Source organism: Pollicipes pollicipes, unplaced genomic scaffold, assembly GCF_011947565.3.
Source record: "Pollicipes pollicipes isolate AB1234 unplaced genomic scaffold, Ppol_2.1 Scaffold_4751;HRSCAF=5608_pilon_pilon_pilon, whole genome shotgun sequence".
NCBI classification, from domain to species: Eukaryota; Metazoa; Arthropoda; class Thecostraca; order Pollicipedomorpha; family Pollicipedidae; genus Pollicipes; species Pollicipes pollicipes.
This window is the reverse complement of record NW_023596549.1, coordinates 344,512-367,665: the sequence shown is the minus strand read 5'-3', so window position 1 is coordinate 367,665 and position 23,154 is coordinate 344,512. Positions and strand designations below refer to the sequence as shown.

General features: G+C 50.3%; 1 protein-coding gene across 1 annotated transcript in view; it reads left to right on the top strand.

The window, feature by feature from the left end:
- The first annotated feature begins 1,380 nt into the window (after positions 1–1,380).
- LOC119099631 (arrestin homolog) overlaps positions 1,381–23,154 on the top strand; it is a 32,258-nt gene continuing 10,484 nt past the window's right edge. The window contains exons 1-4 of the mRNA XM_037222699.1: positions 1,381–1,494; positions 11,837–12,025; positions 20,751–20,967; positions 22,644–22,779. Of these exons, the coding sequence (XP_037078594.1) occupies positions 1,386–1,494; positions 11,837–12,025; positions 20,751–20,967; positions 22,644–22,779 (651 nt within the window). The 5' untranslated portion in view covers positions 1,381–1,385. The remainder of the gene's footprint in view (positions 1,495–11,836; positions 12,026–20,750; positions 20,968–22,643; positions 22,780–23,154) is intronic.

The window sequence follows — 23,154 nt, the reverse complement described above, 5'->3', positions numbered from 1 at the left end:
CCGCCGCCTTCTGCCCGCTGTCCCTCGCACAGACACGCCGCCGCCTTCTCCCCGCTGTCGCCCGCATGGACTCGCCGCAGCCCTTTGCCCGCTGTCCCTCGCACAGACACGCCGCCTTCTCCCCGCTGTCGCCCGCATGGACACGCCGCCGTCCTCTCCCCGCTGTCACCCGCACAGACACGCCGCCGCCCTTCTCCCGCTGTCGCCCGCATAGGCGCGCCGCCGTCTTCTCCCCGCTGTCGCCCGCACAGACACGCCGCCTTCTCCTCGCTGTCACCCGCATGGACACGCGGCCGCCTTTTCCCTGCTGTCATCCGCATGGACACGCCGCCACCTTCTCCCCGCTGCCGCCCGCATGGACACGCCGCGGCCTCCTCCCCGCTGTCACCCGCACAGACACGTCTCCGCCGGGCGCTCTTACGCGCTGCTCGCCGGCCAGCCGCACCGGAAACCTTGGCCTTTGGCTGGTCGCGATTGGGTCACTGTCCAAGACATGTGCTTGGAATAGGGTACAGCTGTGGAAAAAATTGCTTCCATCGTGCCCCTCCCCCCCCCCCCCCCCGCCATGTCATCGGCAGGCAAGTTCATCAAAGGTCTGCGGATTGTGGTTGAATCTTTTGCGTGGTTGTGTACGTTTGTGTGGTTGGCCAAAACGTGTTGACGGTTAAGACCAGGCTTGTGAAATTCGCTGCTCAACCTGATGCTAAAACGTAGTGGCATCAGTGCTTACCATATGTCTACCAGTCTACAGCCATGGTAACGGGGGTGCCACGTAACATTCTTATGTGTGCTGGACTCCCCCCCCCCCCCCCCGCCCTCCCAACAATTTCAGAACTGCACGTTTGCACACAATGATGCGTGGGAAACATAACTAAAATTCTAAACTGCTATTGGAGCCCCTTCAATCATTTTTAGAAAGTGCTCCTCCTGACCGGCATGGTTCGGCTAAAGCCTAGTATAGGCATTTGCTCGATGCTTTTATTTCTACATATCGCAATAAGATGCACGTTCTGTATCATTTAAGCATGGAGTACTAAATTGTAACGCAATAGTGAAAAACGGCACCTACCCAACAAAAAAACTTCAGACCAGTTCAACTAATCCTATAAAATGTTCTAGGCACCCAGCCGCTGGCGCCAGCCCCCAGCCGCTGGCGCCAGCAAACAACGATTTCACAGCGGGAGTGCGTGTCCGGCGCTGGCAGCGGGCCCAGGTGCGGTCACCCCTCCCACGCACCCCGCCGCGGCACGGCCCCTGACGGTCGGCCGAGCGAGCGGCAGGCGCTCTGCCGCCGCGCGCCGCCGCCGCCGCCGCCGACAGCGGGGACGGACGGCCGTCGGACGGCGGCGGCAGTCGGCTCCGCAGGCGGGGTTCGCCAGGCCGCCATGGCAGACTGCGCCAGGGTGTTCGAGGCGTCGTCGCCCGACGGTCAGATCAGGCTCTACCTGAGCGCGCTGGACTTTGTCGAGCACGGGGCGCGTGTTGACCCCATCGGTGAGTGGGCGCCCGCCCGCGCAAGGACCGGGAGGAGAGTCAGTTGCGGGGGAGGGGGGGGGGGGGGGCGGCGCTGCGTATGCGTGACTTGCAGCCTTGCAGTGGGTTGGTAAGGTCACTGGATTTGCACAAGTACTTGTGAGCATGCCCATGCGACCAGAAAAATCGGAACGTTGCGCGGGGCATTGTGCTTACTAGCATTACGCCTTGTGCGGAGAGGTACAAACAAGATAATGGGAGAAACGAGTGTTAGCGTAATGTAGATGATGACAAAACTAAGCGGATCTGTGCCTTTGAAAACCCATTGCAACGGGTTTGACATCCAGGAACGTGGGTACGTCACAAAAAGTGGATGACTCATATCACGCTTGAAGTAGCCTCTTTCTATCCAACGTCGAGTGACTCATGCTAATATTTTACGGAACACAGAAGAGTTATGGCCTTCCTGGCTTTGTCGGTCGACCTTTATGGTCTTATAAATGCCCTGTCGCCCGTCCTTTATAAAGGCTCGACAGACAACGGTACACACCGAGGGGCGTTCGCGCGGTAATCCACAACAAATTGCTCGAATATTGGTTAACTTTGCCCCTGGCCGAGCCTTACTTATTTCCGAATGTTTACTAGTTGGCGTTTTAAGCGAGGGCGAGCAGGACCCTGCAAAAATGCGTATGTTTAGTGGATTTTGGTCGCTCAGACTACAGCTCTGTACAGTTTCCGTAAATCGATCTCTCTCGTTTAGGCTCAGCGTGTAATTTTTGAGACTAAGTCTCCCAGAGGCGACACTGGCCGCCCCTGTTCAATGGCTGGCACACCTGCGGCTATGGCAATGTTGAGAAGGCCCCGGAACTCGAAGACGACGGTGTGCTTTCCTACATTGGACGGTTGGCTCCACGGCCTATGAAATCTGGTTGGCGGCATCTAATAGCAGTCCATGAAACGTAGAAAAACACCATGGTCTACCATCGGGAGTCATTTTTACGTTAATGACTACAATGACTAATGACTAATCATTGGCATACGGTCGACACTGGGCACTATCGGCACTAGATCGACCGGCGCGAGGTCGACAGGTAACCCGCGGTATTCCACACTTCAGACTGTACGACTGTAGTTTTTCTTCGGTTAAACACGATTAGTTGCGTTTCGTATCATTGTGACGCCTGGTCTCCGATATATGGGCCCAGGTTTGACCCCAAATAGCAGTTTTTGCAGCTAGCATATTTTACGTATCCTGTGTGGAACGATGTTTTAGCTCCAGTAACTGTTAGAAAAGGGAAAACATGATTTAACAGTCTGTACTGGACGTGGCCTGTACTTTCGCTTTAATTCCGGTTACCATTTCTGCGTTTGTTTTTCGTCGTTTTTTGTTAACACGCTCTTGGGTTCGGGTCAAGGTGACGCCTACCCAAATATTTTTCTAGAATGATACTCAAATGGCGCAGCGTATTCGCGCCAAACTTGAATAGCTGTAGAGAATTGAATAGCGGATCGTTTGATGTAAAAACTTTAAATGCAACTCGTAAGGCTGCTGACCTATGGTGGGTTAATGTCTGACCATGACTGTCAGCGAAGAGCACTTTTAGGAAATCGTTCAAGGTAATACAACAGAGTTTTTGACGAAGCCATATACATATCTGAAAGAGTTTGTGAAGCAATAAACCAATTGAGTTTAGAATTATAACCAGTGTCATTGACCTAGGGTAAGGCATAGACAGAGCAAGGTCAGAACAAGGTCAAAACTAACCTGCTTTTTTGCTCGTGTGTATGGTTTTGGAGGGTAGAGTCTGGCGCTTATTTTGAATTTATAAATGACAGGGACCGCACCTGACATTCTCCATGGATTTCTGAAAGGTCATAGTAGGTCACTGACCTAAAATAACCCAGGTTAACATTTCGTTGGTAGGAACAAACCACCTAGCGTTATCCCTGACATTGTTTGGCCTTATTTGATCTCAAGCTCATGACCTAGAAACCTAAAAATTCTGACACAGATGAGTTCACGTGCAGAACAAGGCAGCATGTGAATTTGGTGTCTAGCTATCCTAGTTTTAGAGATTTTACTGATCCCCACCTGAGCAAAGGATCTTCACCCGGCCACCCGGTCGCGGTTTTACCTTAGTTGGCGTTAAAACGCTGATATTATCGGAATTTTGTTAAACGATTTAGTCTCGTGGCATTACACTGAGTGTGACGTCACATGCAGCCAAACAGCGATCGGCTACGGACTTTGGCGGCCAGGCAGTTGGTTAATGGTATCGTCAATCCTGACGACGCGTGACGGTTCTCTTCTTTTTGTTCAATTATGCCGGTTCGGAGTGAACCGATGGACTAAGTGCACGCAGGGTCCTATCAAATGTAGATAAATTATTTTAGTCGCAAGGCGCAAGGCAACATTTGCTTACTGCGATTTCACAGACAAGTCATCCCTGATCTAGCACCTTGCATGCAAATACCTCAGGTTATATACAATACAAGACTTTGTTGCATAATCGAATACTGCTTGCAGCTGCAAACTGGACAAAGATACGATCGGCAGCTAAAAGCTCCTAGAACGCCCAGCCGCTGAGATGGATCCGCCTGTCTTCGCCATGCTTGCCGATCGTTTCTGGCTGTTCACCCGATGCCCAGTGCACATACCCGGCTGTCAGTCGCACTCCTGACCGTTTCACATTGAGTTGGCTGCGGGTATGTGACTTGAAAGGTCTTGCCATGCGGGGGCGTCCACGACAGGTCTTCACTAAGTGCGCCACCGCTCGTCACCTTTAGCGTGCCTGTGGCGGGGGCATTCAACCGCCTCTGAAGGTTGCTGTGCATTCGCTCTCGCGGGAAGCATGTGGGAGGGCCGGCGCGCCACGGCCATTTGTGGCAATATTTGGTAGGTGTTGGTCTCGCCGAACCGGCTGCTCGCCCTCCCCCCCCCCCCCCCCCCACCCCCCGCTACGTACAGCAGCGAAGGGCGAGTATATCGCGTCTGGTCGGCGCCAGCATTCTCAAGATCCCCGCATTGGAGAGAGCGTGAACGGACCTCAGCTTTCCCAATGTGATTATTGCCGATTCCGCTCCGCCATATTGTTAGCTTTGTCACTGTCACGATGCGTTCTCCACGTTTTGTGAGTGGAAGATGCTATGTTTTGCTCGCGTTGTGATGTCACAGGGAAATCCAGTCTTATCAGCGAATTGTCTGCGATTGCGTGCAAATTTGCACGGTACAACTTCCGCTGAGTTGCGATTGTATCGCTGAAAACTGCTTGGAATTGTGACCAGCAGTTGCAAAAATTTTGGCTTCTAGAACGCTTGGCAACCGAGTTGGGTGGCCGTCATACGAAACAAACCATCACTGATCATGGGAGAAACACTTAATTGCAGCCTCGGTCGGAACAAAATATTTCTCGATAGCTTGTAAGAGTTGCGAAGGATTTGCATTCCTTTCCCGTTGGTAGTAATACATGGCAAGAATGTTGTGGCGATGCCATGCATATGCTAATCGTGGTGATTTCATGCACAACTCAGCGCAGGATTTTCAGCACAACACCTCCGGTAAGGAGACATTTAACCTCATGAGGGCGGCCTAATAAAGCTGCACTGTTTCTTGGGAACAAACAAAGGAAAGAACATAATTATGAATGACACCATACCAGCAGCTTCAACAGAAAATTAGGGCAGATAGCATACTGAATGGTAAGGCTTGGCAGCTATCGGCATGGTAGATTCAGAGTTATGAACGGTCTGCAAACAGGAATTTTGGACTTGGTGAAATTTGACGACTTTTGATCCGACTTAGGGTCACCAAATTTGGAACTGCGAGAGGGATCACGGTATGGAGCGTCCAGTGGTGAAGATATGGCAGTGATCGGTTCGGTAGGTTCTGAGCTATAGGTTGTCTGCAAGCAACAATTTTGGACTTGGCCCATCGGTGGGCGAAAATGATGGCGTTTCTGAAATAATTACCTTTAAACACTTAATACAATCAGTGACATAGGTTATGTGACGCAGTTTTGAGCGTGTGCACCCGCAAATCTTAGTAACAAAAACCTCGGCGCTACGCTTTGCATTCTCCGTAGGCCGCGCAGCGTCAGCCCAGCAGCTGATACTGAGCCGTATCCAACGGATGGACGAAAATTATGATGCTTCTGAGAGAAGCGCCTCTGAACGCCTCAGGACATCAAATGCTTAGAAGACAGTCTGGGTGCATTTTTCACGTGTGAGATTTTTAGATTTATGATAAGAATGGATTGGCCCTTAAAGCGCCGCGGAGTGGTGCTGGAATCCAGTAGTGGAACTGGAAGAGTGAATGTAAAATTTACGGTTTCCGTGTTTTTGCAGCTATTAATCTGTCCAGGTTAATCTGTCATATTAACACGGCGCCCACCATCTGATAGAACTTGCAGTGGCCGACGCCGTTCGGTTTTATGGATGCTGCAGCCCAGGCCATCGCTGTCCTTGCTCTGGAGGTTGTGGCGGGCATGTTTAAAGCTTTTAAAGCAATTGATTTCAATAATCTAGTCTGAAAAATGGACGCTCTTAGGCAAACATGGGGTGGCCTTTTTCATTTTTTTATTACTTATTTTGACCCTCTTCATTCAACAATATTCCCTTCTGCTATGTTTCGATAAATGCATGCTGCCGAAATATCAACCTAACTATATCTCTACTCCCCTGGTTTTTCTCCGAGGAATAAGGCTCATACTTATATATGTTTTATCGAAATGTTTGGCGTTAAGAGAAACAGTCACAGGGAAAAAGAATGCTAAACTTATGAAGAGGACATAGCACAGCTTTTGTTTCCTTGTTAAAGAATGATTTCTCAGCGGAGATGCGATGCCGTTGACGCTGGTGTCGCATCGCCACAGCTTGTGTTTCCTTGTTAAAGAATGATTTCTTAGCGGAGATGCGATGCCGTTGACGCTGGTGTCGCATCGCCACAGCTTGTGTTTCCTTGTTAAAGAATGATTTCTCGGCGGAGATGCGATGCCGTTGACGCTGGTGTCGCATCGCCACAGCTTGTGCTTTCTTGTTAAAGAATGATTTCTCAGCGGACTTGATGCCTTCAAAACCAGCTAGCATTACATCTGTATGCAAGCTGCACACATTTGTTATCCGTGTCGTGTCAAATTGTGCAACATGAGCATAACACTGCACGTAAATACCTTTGTGCATTTACATGGAAGCCAAGCAGCTGAATTCAGATTCATGTTCACTGACATATAAACCTACTTCAAACATCTGACGTTATACAGGTGTACGTTTGGCATTCTCTGCCTGAACACAGCCCGGTGTCGGGCCTGCCCCGTCATAAAGGACGTTAGTACAGCAGCATTTGATGTCGTCAAGAGCTTGGCAAGCACTTAATGAACCGACCGTCCGGGGGAAACGCTGCACGCTCATGAGCCCAGCCGGCCACCAATATCCCAGCCAAAGCACACAGCCCGGAGATAACGCTCTGGAAATCATGCAAAAATTGACGATGATCCAGTTTTGTTCATGCTTGGCACACAAACTAGGACATTGCTTTCCAGCGTCCAGCTTACAGCGTCCGCAAATGCATGATCATTACAATACTGAAACACTGAGCGTCACAGTTCAAGGCGTGGCGGCGTCATATCCGTGTCTCGCCATATCTAAGCTCTCACATGGGCTTCCACTACAGCTCTCGACTGCGGCGAAAACTGTCAACACACGCCATACTTCCTGAACCAGAAGGCTGTAATGTTCTAGCATGCCAAAACTGTTGATCATTCACCTTAATCAATAAATTTGTAATGTAGTGATTTCTTGGTGCTTCACTTGGATTCACTTGTCCACGTTGACCCCCTGCCGTTGCTGTTCTGGGTGTGTTGAGCCTGTTTGGAGTCGGGAGCCCTCGGCTTCAGATGACCTTGAGGGTCTGATCGCAGTGGCAATTTAACTTAAGCACATGCTTTCGGCGGCTGCTGCTCTATCTAAGAACAACAACATATGTGAGCTGCTCCAATATATGTTCTAAATGTACCCACATTTGTAATATTTGGTATAGATCTCAACACCCATATCGCAGCGCTGTTCACTTTTCTGAAAGCCTTTTCATGGCATCCGCAGGCGTGGTGACCGCATTCACAGTGATAACAATTTATTCCACATCGTTTACAAGCACGTCCACTCATATACCTACACCTGGATAGGGAGACAGGCAGATAGTTGCATAGATTGATAGACATATAGATAGATAGATGGATGGATAGATAGTTAGATGAATATATGAATATAAATATATATATATATATATATATATATATATAACGTGGATTACATATACATACCTAGTTGTTAACAACTCCATACAACTTTTAACAACTTTAACAACTCCATACAAAGTTGTTAAAGTCACAGTTATGTCGCCTATTATTAGTTTTACATGTGACCCATACATATATATATATGACAAGTTTGCAAACATGACTTTAACAACCTTGTATATTATTATATATTATATATATATATTATATATATATTATATATATATATATATATAATATACAAGGTTGTTAGTCATGTTTGCAAACTTGTCATATATATATAGATATATATATATATATATATATATATATATATATATATATATACATATCAAACAAACTAACTCCATGCTTTGTTACAAACCAAGCAAACAAACAAACAAACAAATAAATCAAGCGAACAAGCTAACTCCATACAAAGTTGTTAAAGTCACAGTTATATCGCCTATTATTAGTTTTACATGTGACCCATACTATATATATGTACATATATATATATATATATATATATATATATATATATATATATGTATGTATGTATGTATGTATGTATGTATGTATATGTAAATCCACGTTACATCTCCAGTAGTCATCCACCATTACGGCTCTAGTTGATACAAGTGGTGCACGCTCGCTGTGCTGTGCGAAGAGGCAGCACTGCTGGCATCGGCAGTGCCGCCAGCAAGGATGCAGTGCTGACTCGTGTTTCAATGATAAGAAATTGGTCTCAGTTAACACTTGTAAGCGGTCTCACACCCATGGAACACTCGGAAACATTGTTCCTGTTCAACGCGCTCAGGACATCGAGCAGATAGCATTTAGTTGTAATTCCGGATCGGCTCGCCACGCGGAGGCGCGATGCCGTTGACGTTGGTGTCGCATCGCCTCAGGATATAACATTGGCTCGTCCCCCAACGATACACAGTGGGTCCTGATTGGATTTTGAAAGCTTTTAATGTTCGCGTCAAATGGCAGTCCTTTGCCAGTGGTGGCTGTGTACTCATTGTTGCTCGGTCTTCGCGGCATGTGTCAAATGGCTGAGTCTTTGCACTGGTTTCTCCTACATATGTGAAAAACATGTTCCTGCTAAATGTCCAAAGCATGCCCTCCCCCCCCCCCGCGGTGTGAGCGACATCGGTAATGGACGGGCGCGAGTTTATGTCGTGGATTGCCACGCAGATCACGGCAATCCGCGAAGGCGTCTGCGCTGCGCGCCTGGCTAAACAGATGCGTACAGACGTGCGGGCGAAGACGAGTGGATTAGATCAGCTAGAGCCGTGGTGGTGGATGATGCTATTGTGTCCTGTCGGAACAGATCTTTTGCAAGCGTTCAATGGATTTTCGTTGCTAGTTTTCTCTGGCAAGAGTGTTTGTCCGATCCACGCGAACCATGCTCCATTTTACTTGAGGCGCTCTAATCCATCGCTAATCCATCAAAACGTCGATATGAGTCAAGAACTGGTCCAATAAATTAATCGCAGATTTCAATCGACAAATTGATTGCATCCAAAAGGCAGGTCCCATCATCTCCCTTCGCCCGTGTACACTTGGCTGGCATGTTACATTGCTGCACATTGCTGTCTTTTTATTTATATTTTATTTTGTTTTAAGACCGAGTCCGAACCTATTGAGTGGACGGCCTTCTAGGCCCGGAGCTCACGCTAAGCAGTGCTTGTTGTGCGAGCTCCCACCCCTGCTATCCGACCATGCAACTCCTGGCCAACGGCAGAATCTGGTGGCGATAGCAGAACGCGCCGTAATGTCTGGCACGGCCCGTCTGGCCCTCTTACGTCCTGTGGCCTGTAGCGTGGCCGCCTACGCCGGACCCAGGTCATGCTTGTCGAGGGCAAATAGCGAGTGTCTGAGGGGACTCGAGATCACCCCGCCAAGGATGGGTGAATCAAAAAGTAGGCGCTCTAACCCACTGACCAAATAGCCGGACGGCCTCTGTCCCAGATGGTTGGAATATAATTAGTTATGTTCTACATTTCATTGATGGCTGCGTCTAAGTCACTGATATGCAAGTATTTCCTGCATAGCTCGCGGGCTAAGCTTTTCATTGTCGCTCTGCGACCATCTCTGAATTATAATGGCTTAAGGTGGGTGGTGTCGATGTCCCCAACCTGATATCTCGAACTATGTTGGTCTGATTATGTCGCGTGATGGCTTAATCTGGTCATCAAAGATTGATCTCCCTCGTAATGTATACGAGCTCCAAAAATGCCTTAAATGGCGCGCCTATGTACGGACAGAATGGAGTAAAAAGAATTTGGCGATGTCCCGTCTTTAGTGGATCTCAATGACGCTGAATGCATAAAACAGCGGTTTCAAGCACCCATATAGAGCATTATGCGATATGCGTAAAGCGCTTTTATGTCAATGGTACAGGCTTAAGTAAACAGTTAGGGTGAAAATCACACTTTGTTGATGCTTCTCAACAAAACTTCTCTGTTGACCATGTCTAGAGTGGCCTAGAAATACTAAACGTATTCAGAAATGATGCATTGTCCCACAAACAACTCACCTCTGTTTCTTAAGAAAAAACTGCTAGCGACGGCTCAGGTCAGGAAAGTATAACCTATCGGACGATGCTATTTGGATGTTATGATATTGAAATAATAGACTGACTATAAGGCTGCGGCAGTTGATAAGCTTGTTTGTGACGGCGTAATGGCTGTAAGAACACACTGGTCAGTTGTTGTTGCCGATGGTGTACGCCTGAGCTGCTAAATGAAAGGGCGGTGCCATTGCCACTCATGGCATCCTGTCAAACATTGTGTGGCGCTGCAAATAATTAGTATACCTGTCTAGGACGCGTGCAAGTGCAGCCCGTTCCCTGGACTAATTTCCTCTCCATATTACCTGAACCGCTCTTTCTCCGTTGTTTGTCGTTGCAATATGCAAAGTTTTTAAATCACCGTAAAGTATTGGTTCGGAGGTATCCCACTCAAAGTCATATTGTCCGGCGCCGCTTTATTCATGACTACGTACACATCTGCAGCATGATGATTGTCAATAAATATGATACCAGCAGCCGGTAAAGAAAACTGCAAGCAATCCGTGCTCATGCCTTCAGAAAATATTCAAACGCTGCCTGGGATCTCCCAATTAATTCGTTGCTGGAATTGCATTTTCCCCATCCATTCTAACATGTTTCAGACCGTCTGACCACCAGCTAAAGCTACCCGTGGTCACCATCGGCACAGCTAACAAAAGTCGCGCGGCCTCCTGTTTTCCGCGCCGTCAAAAACTGCGGGAGCTGAAACCTTTCTCAGTCGCTTAGCGATCTCATTTCTCCGCCACTGCCGGAACCACTGGCCGAAACAGAACTGCTCTGGACAGCCGACCGATTGGCTGTGCACCCGGCTTGGCACGCGACCCACCAGGTCTGACACGCACAAGCTCCTGCCGACACGTAGAAGTTCCCGTCGACCTACCAGGTCCGACACGCACGCGCTCCCGCCGACCTACCAGGTCAGACACGCACGCGCTCCCGCCGACCCACCAGGTCCGACACACACGCGCTCCCGCCGACCTACCAGGTCAGACACGCACGCGCTTCCGCCGGCCCACCACGTTCGACACGCACGCTCTCCTTCTGGACCCAGCCAGGTCCGACACACATGCGCTCCCACCGACCTACCAGGTCAGACACACACGCGCTCCCGCCGACACGCCAGGTCCGACACACGCACGCGTTCCCACCGACATGCCAGGTCCGACACGCACACGCTCCCGCCGACACGCACGCGCTCCCACCGACACGCCAGGTCCGACACGCAGGCGCTCCCGCCGACACGCCAGGTCCGACACGTATGCGCTCTCGCCGACACGCCAGGTCCGACACGCACGCGCTCCCGCCGACACGCCAGGTCCGACACGCACGCGTTCTCGCCGACCGGCCAGGTCCGACACGCACGTGCTCCCGCCGACCGGCCAGGTCCGACACGCACGTGCTCCTGCCGACCGGCCAGGTGCGACACGCACGCGTTCTCGCCGACCGGCCGGGTCCGACACGCACGCGTTCTCGCCGACCGGCCAGGTCCGACACGCACGCGTTCTCGCCGCAGAGGGCGTGCTGATGGTCAGCCCGACGTTGGAGGAGCGACGTCGCGTCTTCGGCCGTGTCACGTGCTCCATGCGCTACGGCTGCGACGCTATGGAGCTTCTGGGCCTCAGCTTCGAGGAGGACGTGGTGCTGGCGGCGGAGCAGATGTACCCGCGGCTCACCGCCGACACCCGAACCCACCCAGCTGCAGGTCAGTGTCCAGCACCGAGTCGGCCCAGCTGATGAATCGGCCATATATAGTACAGCCACGCGTGAAATAGTGCAGGCTGGCTCACACACGCCTGCACTGCATACATACACCACGCATTCTGTACATGAACATTTGATTCGCGCTTGATGCATTGCTATTCAAGTGAACCATATCACATGCCGATCTCTGAAATTCGAGATACAGAGCTGAGTACACGGCCAGCGACACTTGCCGGGTCATGATATTCGTTTTTGTGTATCATTTTATGGTTCCCATAGTTATGGGCAGGCAACATTTGCGGCTAAGGATTATGGACTTCTACTTCACTTCATCTTGCCTGTTGCGGGTATGACCAACATCGTTGTCCGATACGTATCACAATATGAAACTTTTTTGTTCCATCTTTCCATGTGGCGATAGGCTCTGTGACTAACGTCAATAAGCCAAAAACCGGGCAGAGAAACTCAATTTTACCAGGAAAGAGCCCAACCTGCTGCCTTCTCGGCTATCTGATTTCGTATAACGAACGTAGCCAACCATCTGGCTCATGGTTGGGGGCTGCACTGGGCCACACACATCTGGACACTATCACGTATGGCTTGTCCACCCTTCAATATACCAATATACCAGTCCGAACGAAGATGCCAAGCAATCATTGTTTGAACCTTTTGGAATACTACCTCATTTGCTTTACGTTTTCTTATGTCTGTTCTTTTTTAAATTTGTTCACTCGTGGCCATGAGGATTGTGCCCTGCCCCAAAGCATCGAGTATTTTCAAAATTTTACGTCAATGATTGATTGACACCTTCGTTTAACCAGGTACAAGCCTGGTACATTCGAGGTTGGTTATTGTCATCATAACAACTCACCATGCCGAAAAAATCACAGCGCCGCCCATTTTGGCTCATTATGCTTGCCTACGTAATCCAGGTAACTCCTCTGTCTGGGTCTCTGGGTGCGGTGGCTGGTGTGATCCACTGCTAGCAATCGGTGTCGTGTGTTCCGGGCAAGGCACATATCCCTCTGAACCACCCTGTCAAGCCCCTCCCCCATTGCGTGGGAGCATGTTACGCATTCAGAAGCGCGCGATGCCGATGGAAAACTGGCAGCCCGCCAGCATCGGCGTTTCAAGTTGTGAAATGTCATCTCTGGTCTATTTTTGCGCAGATTGGTAATAGATTACCGGCTTAATGGAAGTCAATATTTCAGTGACGTCTCTGACTCCATCTGAGGCGTGTCCGATGCCCAAGGCTGCGAGCCTGTGCTGAGTTGTCTGCTGAGTTGTTGGTGTCCTACCACGGTGTTTGGACTCGCCGCATGAGCCGCCTCTGGCCAAATGATGGAGCTTCTCACCAAACATGGCGTGCTCTGCTGCTTAGCAGCATAAGTCCATGCCGGCTCAGGTCAACGGAGCTTGCCTCGTCGGAAACTATGAACTTTACTTCAGTTCAGACAGACCTGGCGACTCCTGTCTGTGCGCCTGATAGCACCAGACCGGTGCGATCGCCTGGCTGGACGCTGGAGCATTTGGCCTTCGGTAGCTGGGCGCGTGTCCGCTGGAAGGAGCCTAAGCCTATACGGGCTGGCGCATGTTCCACAACACTGTTCCAGATGAGACCGAATTCATTCTGGTGATAATTTAGAGCCGCGGCCTGCTCGGCTTTATCGAGCTCGCCGGCGCGTGGATTCGAGCGACGTGACCCGGGCACAGGTCCATCGAAGCAGGACCAGGAGCCTGAAGGCAGCAGCATAGATGCGGGTTCCTGATGAGTCATCGCTATCAGAGTCACCACCGGAGTCCTCGGATTTCCCCCGGCCTCCCAGCGCAACCGTAGGATCGACTCTGCCCAAGCTAGTGGTGCTCTTGCCAAGCGTGGAACACGGCCGGCTGCGTATTACCCACGGTTGGAACACGTCACTTTCCCCGTCCTCCTGTTCAGGTCGAGGAAAAGGCTCACTTTGCCCGAGCGAAACAAAACTATTCTATACAAAACTATAATGTGCATGCCTACACTGCCTAAGAACGTGGGGCATAGATGTTGGGTTCAGGACAGTCCAGATCCAGGACTTTGTCAGGGGATATTTAGGTCACTTATTTTTGGCATAGGAATTGATGATGGCGACAACTAGGAGCTCGATATCTTTCTTCCTTTTGTCATGTATCCTGGAAAAACAGCAGGATCTGCTTTATTTCATACATTTTGGAGCTCGAAAAGCCAATATTCCATACGGACTTCCATTTATTTTAATATTCAGTATTGTGAATATATTCCGACGATGCACATTTAACGCACTACAGCCGTGCAGCCTTGTAACGTCCGTAACGCTGGACCTGGCTTGGTGGGCTCGATGTCAAGCGTCACAAGCGCGTCTTGCAGGATATAGAGCGCCGCGGACCCGCCGCGTCCCAGGTCGTGATCACAAAACGACTGACGTCGTCGCGAGGCTGTCAGATGGTGCCGCTGCAGCTCAGGTCAGCCCGTTGGTATGGAGCGGTCATGACCTGGCAGTCACTGGGGCCCCCCACTGGGCAGGGCCAGTGACGTCCGGCGACGAGCGCTGCCCGCTCGATCAGACCCCTCGTGGCAGACGCACTGCGCCAAGATCTGCCGCAGCGGACCGGTGATGATATCTGGGTTTATGTGCGCCTCAGCTGTGCCGGTGGATAGGAGGGTGGTGTGCGAGACAGCCGAAATCGGGCGCGGATGGAGAGCCCGGCTTGCAATGTAGTCGCCTGGCTCAAACAAGCGCATTCCGATTACACAGATCAGGCTCACCCACCGGCCGAGTCCGTGGCGTACTGCCAGCCCGGAGCTGCGAGGTGTGAAGCGCGAGAGACCTCGCTCGGTGAAGGCCGAAAGGTCGACTCGTGGCTTGAGGACTAGCCAAACCTATCAACCCAACAAAACACGGTCAAGGATACTCAGTGCCGAGCGAGAACTTCGTTGTTCTGCCATCAAAGAAATACTCGCGTAAGACGACGTGGGAAAGCTTAGACCAACTTTTGTGCCTAAAATGTATTGTGCAACCGAAGCATGCAAAGGGGCCTGCTATGCCAGCAAGGGGCGCACCGGGGCCTTCTCACAGGTCAAATGGTATTCTCGCCTCCATTGGAGCCCTGGTAGTAAGCCGACCTGTTAACAGCTTGATAAAGAGAGAACGGCATACAATTGCGGCGTAGTGAGTAACTTCACAAGCTTTTTCTTCGAATCCAGCTGCATAGAGTAAATAGTGACCATTTACTTCAACACCCGTAAAATTCAATACTGACGGCAAAAAAATTAGCTGGAGAAAGCAGATACTCCTTTCCTTCAGCGGACATCATCGCCGGATCTCCATAAACGCAGCTGGTTTGACCATGGAGAAGACATATACTCCGAAACGTAAGTAAAATAAAAAAATGCTCTGGTTGGCCGTAAAATAGTCATTGGCGATCATAGAAGAGCCGGCACGTGGCCATGCGGGAGCGGAGGAACACGGCATTTAGACCGAAGATCGGCCTGCAGTGAGAAACTGTTTAACTGCGAGCTGGTGCCAACATATCAGGGGCGGACGAGTACGCGCACGTGACAAAAGCGATGCAACGACGGTTCGTGTAGTAGCCTGGCGGACAGCACAAACATAAAACTGTGGTGGATAAAGCTGGCAGGTTGTTATAAAAACCAGACTTTTCCACATGTCGCTGATTTCACTAGATCCTGTTCTTCTTCTTTGTTGTTATGACATGAACATATATGATAAAGGTCGGAAAATGCACAACCGAATGTAATGGTAAAGTTAGCCATTTCAGGGAGCTTTGTCGCCGAGGTGCATATTGCCTTCACACGTAGCACAGGAAACCCCAGAGTATGAGCGCACGAAACACCGCCTTGTTCACTTCTACGAACAGCGGAGTAATATCGAGAACGATGAGATGTCTGCATTCGAGCGAATAAAAAAGTGATCGTTATTAGGCTATAAATTAATTGCCAACCAAATAGCAGCTTCGTTACTGGATTTATCTATAAAGACCACACTTATTATGCAACCTTAGCAATATTTCCGGATTTGTTAGGAGCATACTGACCTCCCGGGTCCAAGGCGACAACATCGTTGTCACGGGAATGGCCGCCTGTTTCGCTTCAGCGTCGGCATTTTACGATTTACTTCGGAGGAGTGATGCCAGGTTTATGACACCGGTGTGGGAAGTGGGGAGTTACGCCCAAATTACTTCGTCCAGACCAAAGTTAGTAGTAGCTTCTCTTCATGAAACTGGTTTCTGGAAGCAAAACATAGGAACACTCGCTGCCTACCCCCATATAGCTGTCATCTTGCCCGCCCTGGCCGCTGTTGGTGGGTTCCGGCTTCATCCCATCACGCTTCCTGAACTATTCAACTGCCTGCATAGCATGTCATCTGAGAGTGCTGACGACGATCTCACGGCGATCTCACGTCATCAGTGCATGGAATCCGAGCCTGAAAATAACCGCGTATGCTCGACCGCGGTCACCATGACCTAATGTATGACCCATGACCCCTGGCATCTCCGTCGATAGCGCTCAGAGCTGGCGATGAAACAAGTACGATTGGTCTCATGAAGAGTTTAAAATCTATTTGTCGTTTTTGTATGTGCTTAGCACGGCCCATGATTGCAAACAAAACCCAAAACATCGAGGACACCACCGAAACACACCAGAGTGGACAATTATACAAGTGCTACAATTTCCATACGCGACAAAAGTATGCATAAAACCTGACAGCTTAGGCGAACTCATTACAAAATGAGCGATTTGACAACACTCAGAAACTTAACAAGATACATTGCGACGACTCATTTTGCCAAGCCAAGGTTTCATTTGACGAATAAAAAGTGATTCACAAATCTGCCGTGGAGGATGACCTGTGGTGTTCTGCAACATTTGAATGGACCTTGTGAGACAATGACATTTATATATCAAGCTGCTAAAGTCGCATCTACCTGAATGCAAAGTTGTCACGTGCCCGTTTTCAAATTTTGGTTCCATGTGCTTTTTGACGGGATAATGTGTGACGGCATGTTTTACCTCTAACTGCATGGTGACTTTATTGACCTTTAGAGGTCTTGTTCCAAATGGTACATATACTGACGTCATGCTGATTACTAGGTGGTTTTCACATTTATGCCTGTCGCATTTTTCGCGGAGAAATGCTTGATTGTTTTTATTTATCCCTGATTGCCTGGTTTTCAGATACAGGTTCGTGCTTGCTGACTGAGGGGTGTGTGACCGCGTTTTTTACCTCCAATTTCCTGTCGATCTTACATGGACCTTAAAGATCCTGTTGCCGGTGGCGCATATACGTGACATCGTGCCCACTGCGTACCTACTTTCATATTCAGATTACATGCATTGAGGACTGAGTGATGTTTGACTGCGTGCTCGGCGTCTTCGAGTACGAATCTAAATATGAATACGTGGCTCACTACCTGGACGTATAGCGACTACTCGTCGAAAGTTGTTGGATTTCACCCGCGTTATTTTCCGATTGACATTAGCGGTTAGCGCATTAGCGGTTACAGTACCACGAACAGGCGAGATTTTAGTGGGCACTGTGTTGTTGACAAGAAATATGAGAACGAACAGTGAACTGTGACATGAAGCTGTTTAAAACGGCATGCCCAGCTGGCTACGGAATCAAGAGCACTCCCCAAAAACAAAAACAAAAACAAAAAGGATCGGTAAGTCAGCCCGTGGGTCTCAGGCAATGCCGCAGAGATTGCCGAGGAAATTGGGAAGAAACCAGGACGAAAGTGAAGGGTCATAGGATGATCACGAGGTCTCCAGCAGATTGACATATTGGGCGCTCCGAAAACAGCGTAGGGCCCTCCGAGCATATGGGAAGAACATAAGTCGAATGTGCAAGACCCCTTCGGCAATTTAGAGTGCCTTGCAAATCAGCATGCAAGTTCCAAGTGTAGTGTGTGCAAGTGTAGTGTAGTGTAGTGCAGCAAGCGTAAGGCCCTTGGATGGTGTGCTGCTTTTCATAGCCGCAGGAACGTTTCAAAAAGTGTGGGGGGCTAAGCTCAGGGTGTGCTTCAGGAACTTTTTCTGGAAAGCGAGCCCGATGACCGGGGGGAGAGGGGGGGAGGGGGGTAGGATGGATATCGTTATCCTCTTCGCTCAAATATCATGGCTGCTATGCTGCCTATGCATCTAGAGCTGTTTATCACTGGTGCACAATCTTGCCTTTTCGACTCATCTGTCATTTGGCAAATAAGGCTATCCAGCTTCCCTACATTATTCGTCCATTTCAACATTGTCTTTCCTTGGGAGACGAAATTCCACGAGCGGGCAGGTATTTTGGGTCATTAAGGAAGCATTTGCCTCCACAGTGCAGATGCCAAAATACGGCATGGATATAGGCTGGTTAGAATTTTGAAAGTGGATCGATGGCTCACAGTGCGCCAGGGTTTCCATGCGCCTTCATTTCGCTGGCTGCTTTTCAAGAAATAAGACTTGTCGCAACATTTTAGGCGGAAGCAAATTCTGGAGATTGAAACTGCCAGAAGCAATGTAACAAAAGTCCATAAAACTGGATATTCTCTTTTAAGAATCAAGCCACCTAATAAGGCCCATGCGTCATATGTTCCTTATCTGGGCCCTGCTCCTGTCCACCGTCGGTGATCACTGCCCTGGCCTGGATGTCTCCCGCATGACTGACTGCGAGCTTGATCGTGTGGCTACTTTGTTGCATACTTCTGGATCAGCGTTACTTCTACACGGTGTATGAGACATGCGCTGGACACCTGCAGCAGCATTTTTCCCGAATCATCTTCTCTTATGCCACACCATCGCAGAAAATGGCCTCCGGGAAGTTGTCTGCCTTAGGTATGGAATGGCCCAACGGACACTTACTTACCCATCATGCAACGTAAAAAGCCCATCTTATTGTGATCCCCCCCCCCCCCAAATCCCCGATTTGGCTTACTTGTTAGCAAGTGACACGGTTTTATTCGTTTTGTTGTATTTTTACCTTGTAACTAGAACAGAAACCAGGAGCCACCGTGGGCTCAATTCTGTTTGCATCTTGAGGACAATAAGATGCAGAAATCAGGCGTTGAACGACTGCATGGAAGAAATCACCGGCACTCTTAATTTACAATGGTTAGCCGAGTCTTTCTAAACCGATAGAATTTAGAAGCCTTGTCAATGTTTTATCTGGATGGCCAAGCCATGTTTGTCTGAAAATGTTCGCCACTCAGTCAGAATCGATTAGTAATACAAATTCATGCAACGTTTTTTTTTTTAACATGCTCGCTCGCAAATCTTGGCAACAAAAACCTCGATACCAGGCGTTGCCGTCTCTATAGTCCGCGGAGCGTTAGCCCAGTAGCTTACATTTAGCCGTGGTTACCGGTGGACGAAAATAATGACGCTTGTTATACAAGTTATGTGGCGTAATTTTGAGCATGCACACCCCAAAATTTTAGAAATACAAGCCTCGACCCCAGGCGTTGCAGTCTCCGTAGGCCGTCGGCCCAGCGTCGGCCCAGCAGCTAATTTTAAGTTGTGGCCAACGAGTGGACGAAAATGACGACGCCTCTGAGAAAGTATCCTTGGACGCTTCATGACATCAGATCTTGTATTTAGAAGGCAGTCCGAGGGCATATTTCACGCGTGCAATTTTTAGATTGGTGAAAAGAACGGGTTGGCCCCTAAAGCACTGCGAAGCGGGGCTGGAATCTGGTGGTTGAACTGGAAGAGTGAAGGTAAAATTTCTATTTTTCGTGTTTCCGCAGCTATTTATCTGTCCAGAAGACATTAACACGGCGCCCGCCGTCTGGTGGCACTTGCAGTGGCCGAAACTTATCGCTTTTACGGAAGTCGCAACCCAGACCATCCTTGTCCCTGCTCTCGAGGTTGCGGGCAGGCATGTTCAAGCCTTTTGATGTAATTTGTTTCAAGAATACATTCTGAAAGAAGTGAACGTTCTCAGGCAAACATGGCATGGCCTTGCTCGTTTTTTAAATTCATTTCGACCCGCTCTTTTCAGCAATAATGAGGGCCCTTATTCCCTTCCGGGCAAGACGCCTCTTGAGTAAAACACTACGGGTACATTACCGCTTCCGGTCAAGGGCTGAAGGGCCATTTTGTCTCACCGCCAAGTGTCTTCTGACTATCATCCTCGTGGCACGGGGCGGGATCTCTTGGTCGATCCGGAGGTCATTAGAAGGATTCATCATATCACATTGTTCCCATCTCTGACACGGGAGACCTTCTGATCCGCGCAGTTAGCCCGGATCAGCACAGGGCCCCTCACTGACGCAACAACATCCCTGATCGCCGCAGACAGTCCGATAGTTTTTACATACACTCCGGTTCCATATTTTTTCTGTGTTCTTCAGAGATAATGAGTCCTCCCTGACTATAGATTTCAGATGAAATGGGTTTCATAATTTTTATGAACATGGCTAGCCCATGTTCGTCTTATAATGCTCAAGATCCTGCCAGAGCTGATTGCTGATAAGAAAACTATGTAATATGGTGCTGAGCATGCGTGCTCGCAAGTCATAGCAATAATAGCCACGACGTCCGGCGTTGCAGTCTCCAGCTCGTGCGGCGTCGGCTTCGGGCAGGCACCCGTGGCTGACAACGGCACCCATGACTGACAGCGGCGCCCGTGTCTGACAGCGGCGCCAGTGTCTGACAACGGCACCCGTGACTGACAGCGGCACTCGTCTCTGACGGCGGTGCCAGTGTCTGACAGCGGCGCCAGTGTCTGACAGCAGTGTCCGTGTCCGGCAGCGGCTGCTGCTGCGGCGGCTAGGACCTCGCGCCACGCCCTTCTCCTTCTGCCTGCCGCTGCAGTCGCCCAGCACAGTAGCGCTGTGTCCCAACGATGGTGAGGAGAGCAACTTCTGCGGCGTCACCTACACCCTGTCGGCGTCGGCGGCCGACGACGAGTGGGAGCAGCCGCTCAAAAGGTACCGCTCGTCCGACGGCCCCCACGCCATCGGTGTCCACAGCCCGACCCGTTCCCCTGTAGTGATGGTGGTTGTGAATTTTTGGGTGCGTAACGTTTTTGGCAAGCGTCGGCCAGGAACGGTGAGCCTTTTCCAGCGCCGGAAAACCCATGAGCTCTTTGATAAGCGCAAATCATAGAGGGTGCGTGTCGGTCTTCGGCAGGAGTTCCGCGTTTCCAGTCCGTGCGTGGGCAGGTTACTTTCCTGCTGGGTGGCCTGACTGGCAGGTGGAGACGCCAGCAGTGGAGCGGCGACTAGCGTCGATGATAAATGCCCTCCATTATAAGTTAGATTTAGGGCCGCATCAGTCGGCGTCACAAGCGAGCCAGCATGTTCAGTGCCGCACGCCGTCGATGCCCCGCGTCCCGCCACGTGAGGGGCAGCTGCGACGCGGTAGATCGGGCGCGTTCACATTGCCGACTGTGGCAGCAGGGTTTTTTCGACACGATATCGCTGCGCATTGAATGCTCTTCAAGTAATGACCTCCGTTTACTTGTGAGTGGGCATTTCAATCTCTGTGAGATATGTGGATGACCTTTTTGTGGGCGTTGGATATAGGTCAACCTGCTCTGCCATTGAGTTGGGTTCGATGGAAATGAGACGGATAAGATGGCTCCGGTTTTTGCTATGAGTGAATTGAGTCAGCCCTACGCCAATCACTTACCGGAAGTTATGGCCGATCACTTCACTTACACTGGCCATCTGGCGGCGGAAGCCGAGGCGAAACACGCATTCGATCCGCCGCGCGGTGGATTAGTGGCGCGGTGTGTCCCGGGAAACATGTTCCTTTACGTACCCACGGGAAACAGATGACGCTGCTGGTATCATCGTGCGCTCCCGTTACGTTTCCGCAACAGCCTCCGAGATCTGCATTACTGGGACTCAGCCCGACCCAACCGTCAGCTGGCCAGATCGATGTTTGTCTGTAGTGTGGTGAGATGGTGGATGGAAGCAGCCTCACGCCCTCGGACAGACCTTCACACATCCAGTCACATGCTATGGAAGTTGATGATTTAGACGTTGAAATAGCGACATATCCTGACAGTAGCAAGCCACAGTTTAAGATCAGCAGGCTCAAGCTTTTACTGTGACTCTAACCTGGACTCTAGATGTCAAAGATTGAGTTATATTATAGCATGAAGTGAGCGGAAGGGGGAGACGCGAGAACAAAACCGAAAAGAAAAAACATCAGAGGATGATGGTGACGTAGAACACTCCGAACGCCTGACGTTAGTTATACTTTCAGCTACTGGGCCGTGAAGAAAGCCCACCAGATCACGTAGCAGACGACCAGGTAGGGTGACCGAACTCCAATTAGTCAGCGGAAGGCTTACTTCATTTATCATCGTCCAGAGTCGTCACCGGTACCCCCCCCCCCCCTTTCCATGCAGTCTGCCGGCCTCAGCAACGTGACTGAACAAAAAACGAACTGGAGTGCCGCGAAGGAGCTGAGAACCTAGAACGGACGCGGTTCCGTTGCACTGACCTCAACATTTTCTCCGGACGGTGCGGCGGTGCCAGCGGAGCTTTCACTCGGCCGACAAGGGTCGGCACACGAGGCTCACGTCTTATGCGTCCGGAGGTTGCCTTGTTCCGAGCCACTGCCAGCCTTGCCACAGCGCGTGCGGTGCCGGCAGTTCCACGGCCTTGGTCACCATCCGCAAGCTGCAGGGCTCGCCGGCGCGCGTGCTGGCGCCACCCTGCCTCAGCGTCAGCCGGCGCTTCATGCTCAGCCCCGGGGAGCTGCACCTGCAGGCTAGCCTGGACAAACAGGTGAGCACGCTGGTGAGCGGCGGAAGACCGGTGAATGGTCGCGGCTTTGAAGCGACTAGCGTTCTGGACAACTGCAACCGAAGTGTTGTAAATGCGCAAATTTATTGGGTGGATGCTGCTAACCATGAACTAGCCCCCATGTCTGTATCGATTTCATAGCGGCAGCTTGCACGGTTCAGTTGCTAGCGTTTCCTTTCGGGATCATTTGACAAAAACGGGATATTGGTCGTTTTCTGATCGATTGCTTGCATCGCAATGGGCCAGACGCCGTTAGACAGCGTCGGACCCGGTGATTAGTAGACGTTATACGTACAATGTACGAGCTCCTAAACGGTACAGTCGGTTTTACGTTGTTACCTGCTCGAGTTATTGAGA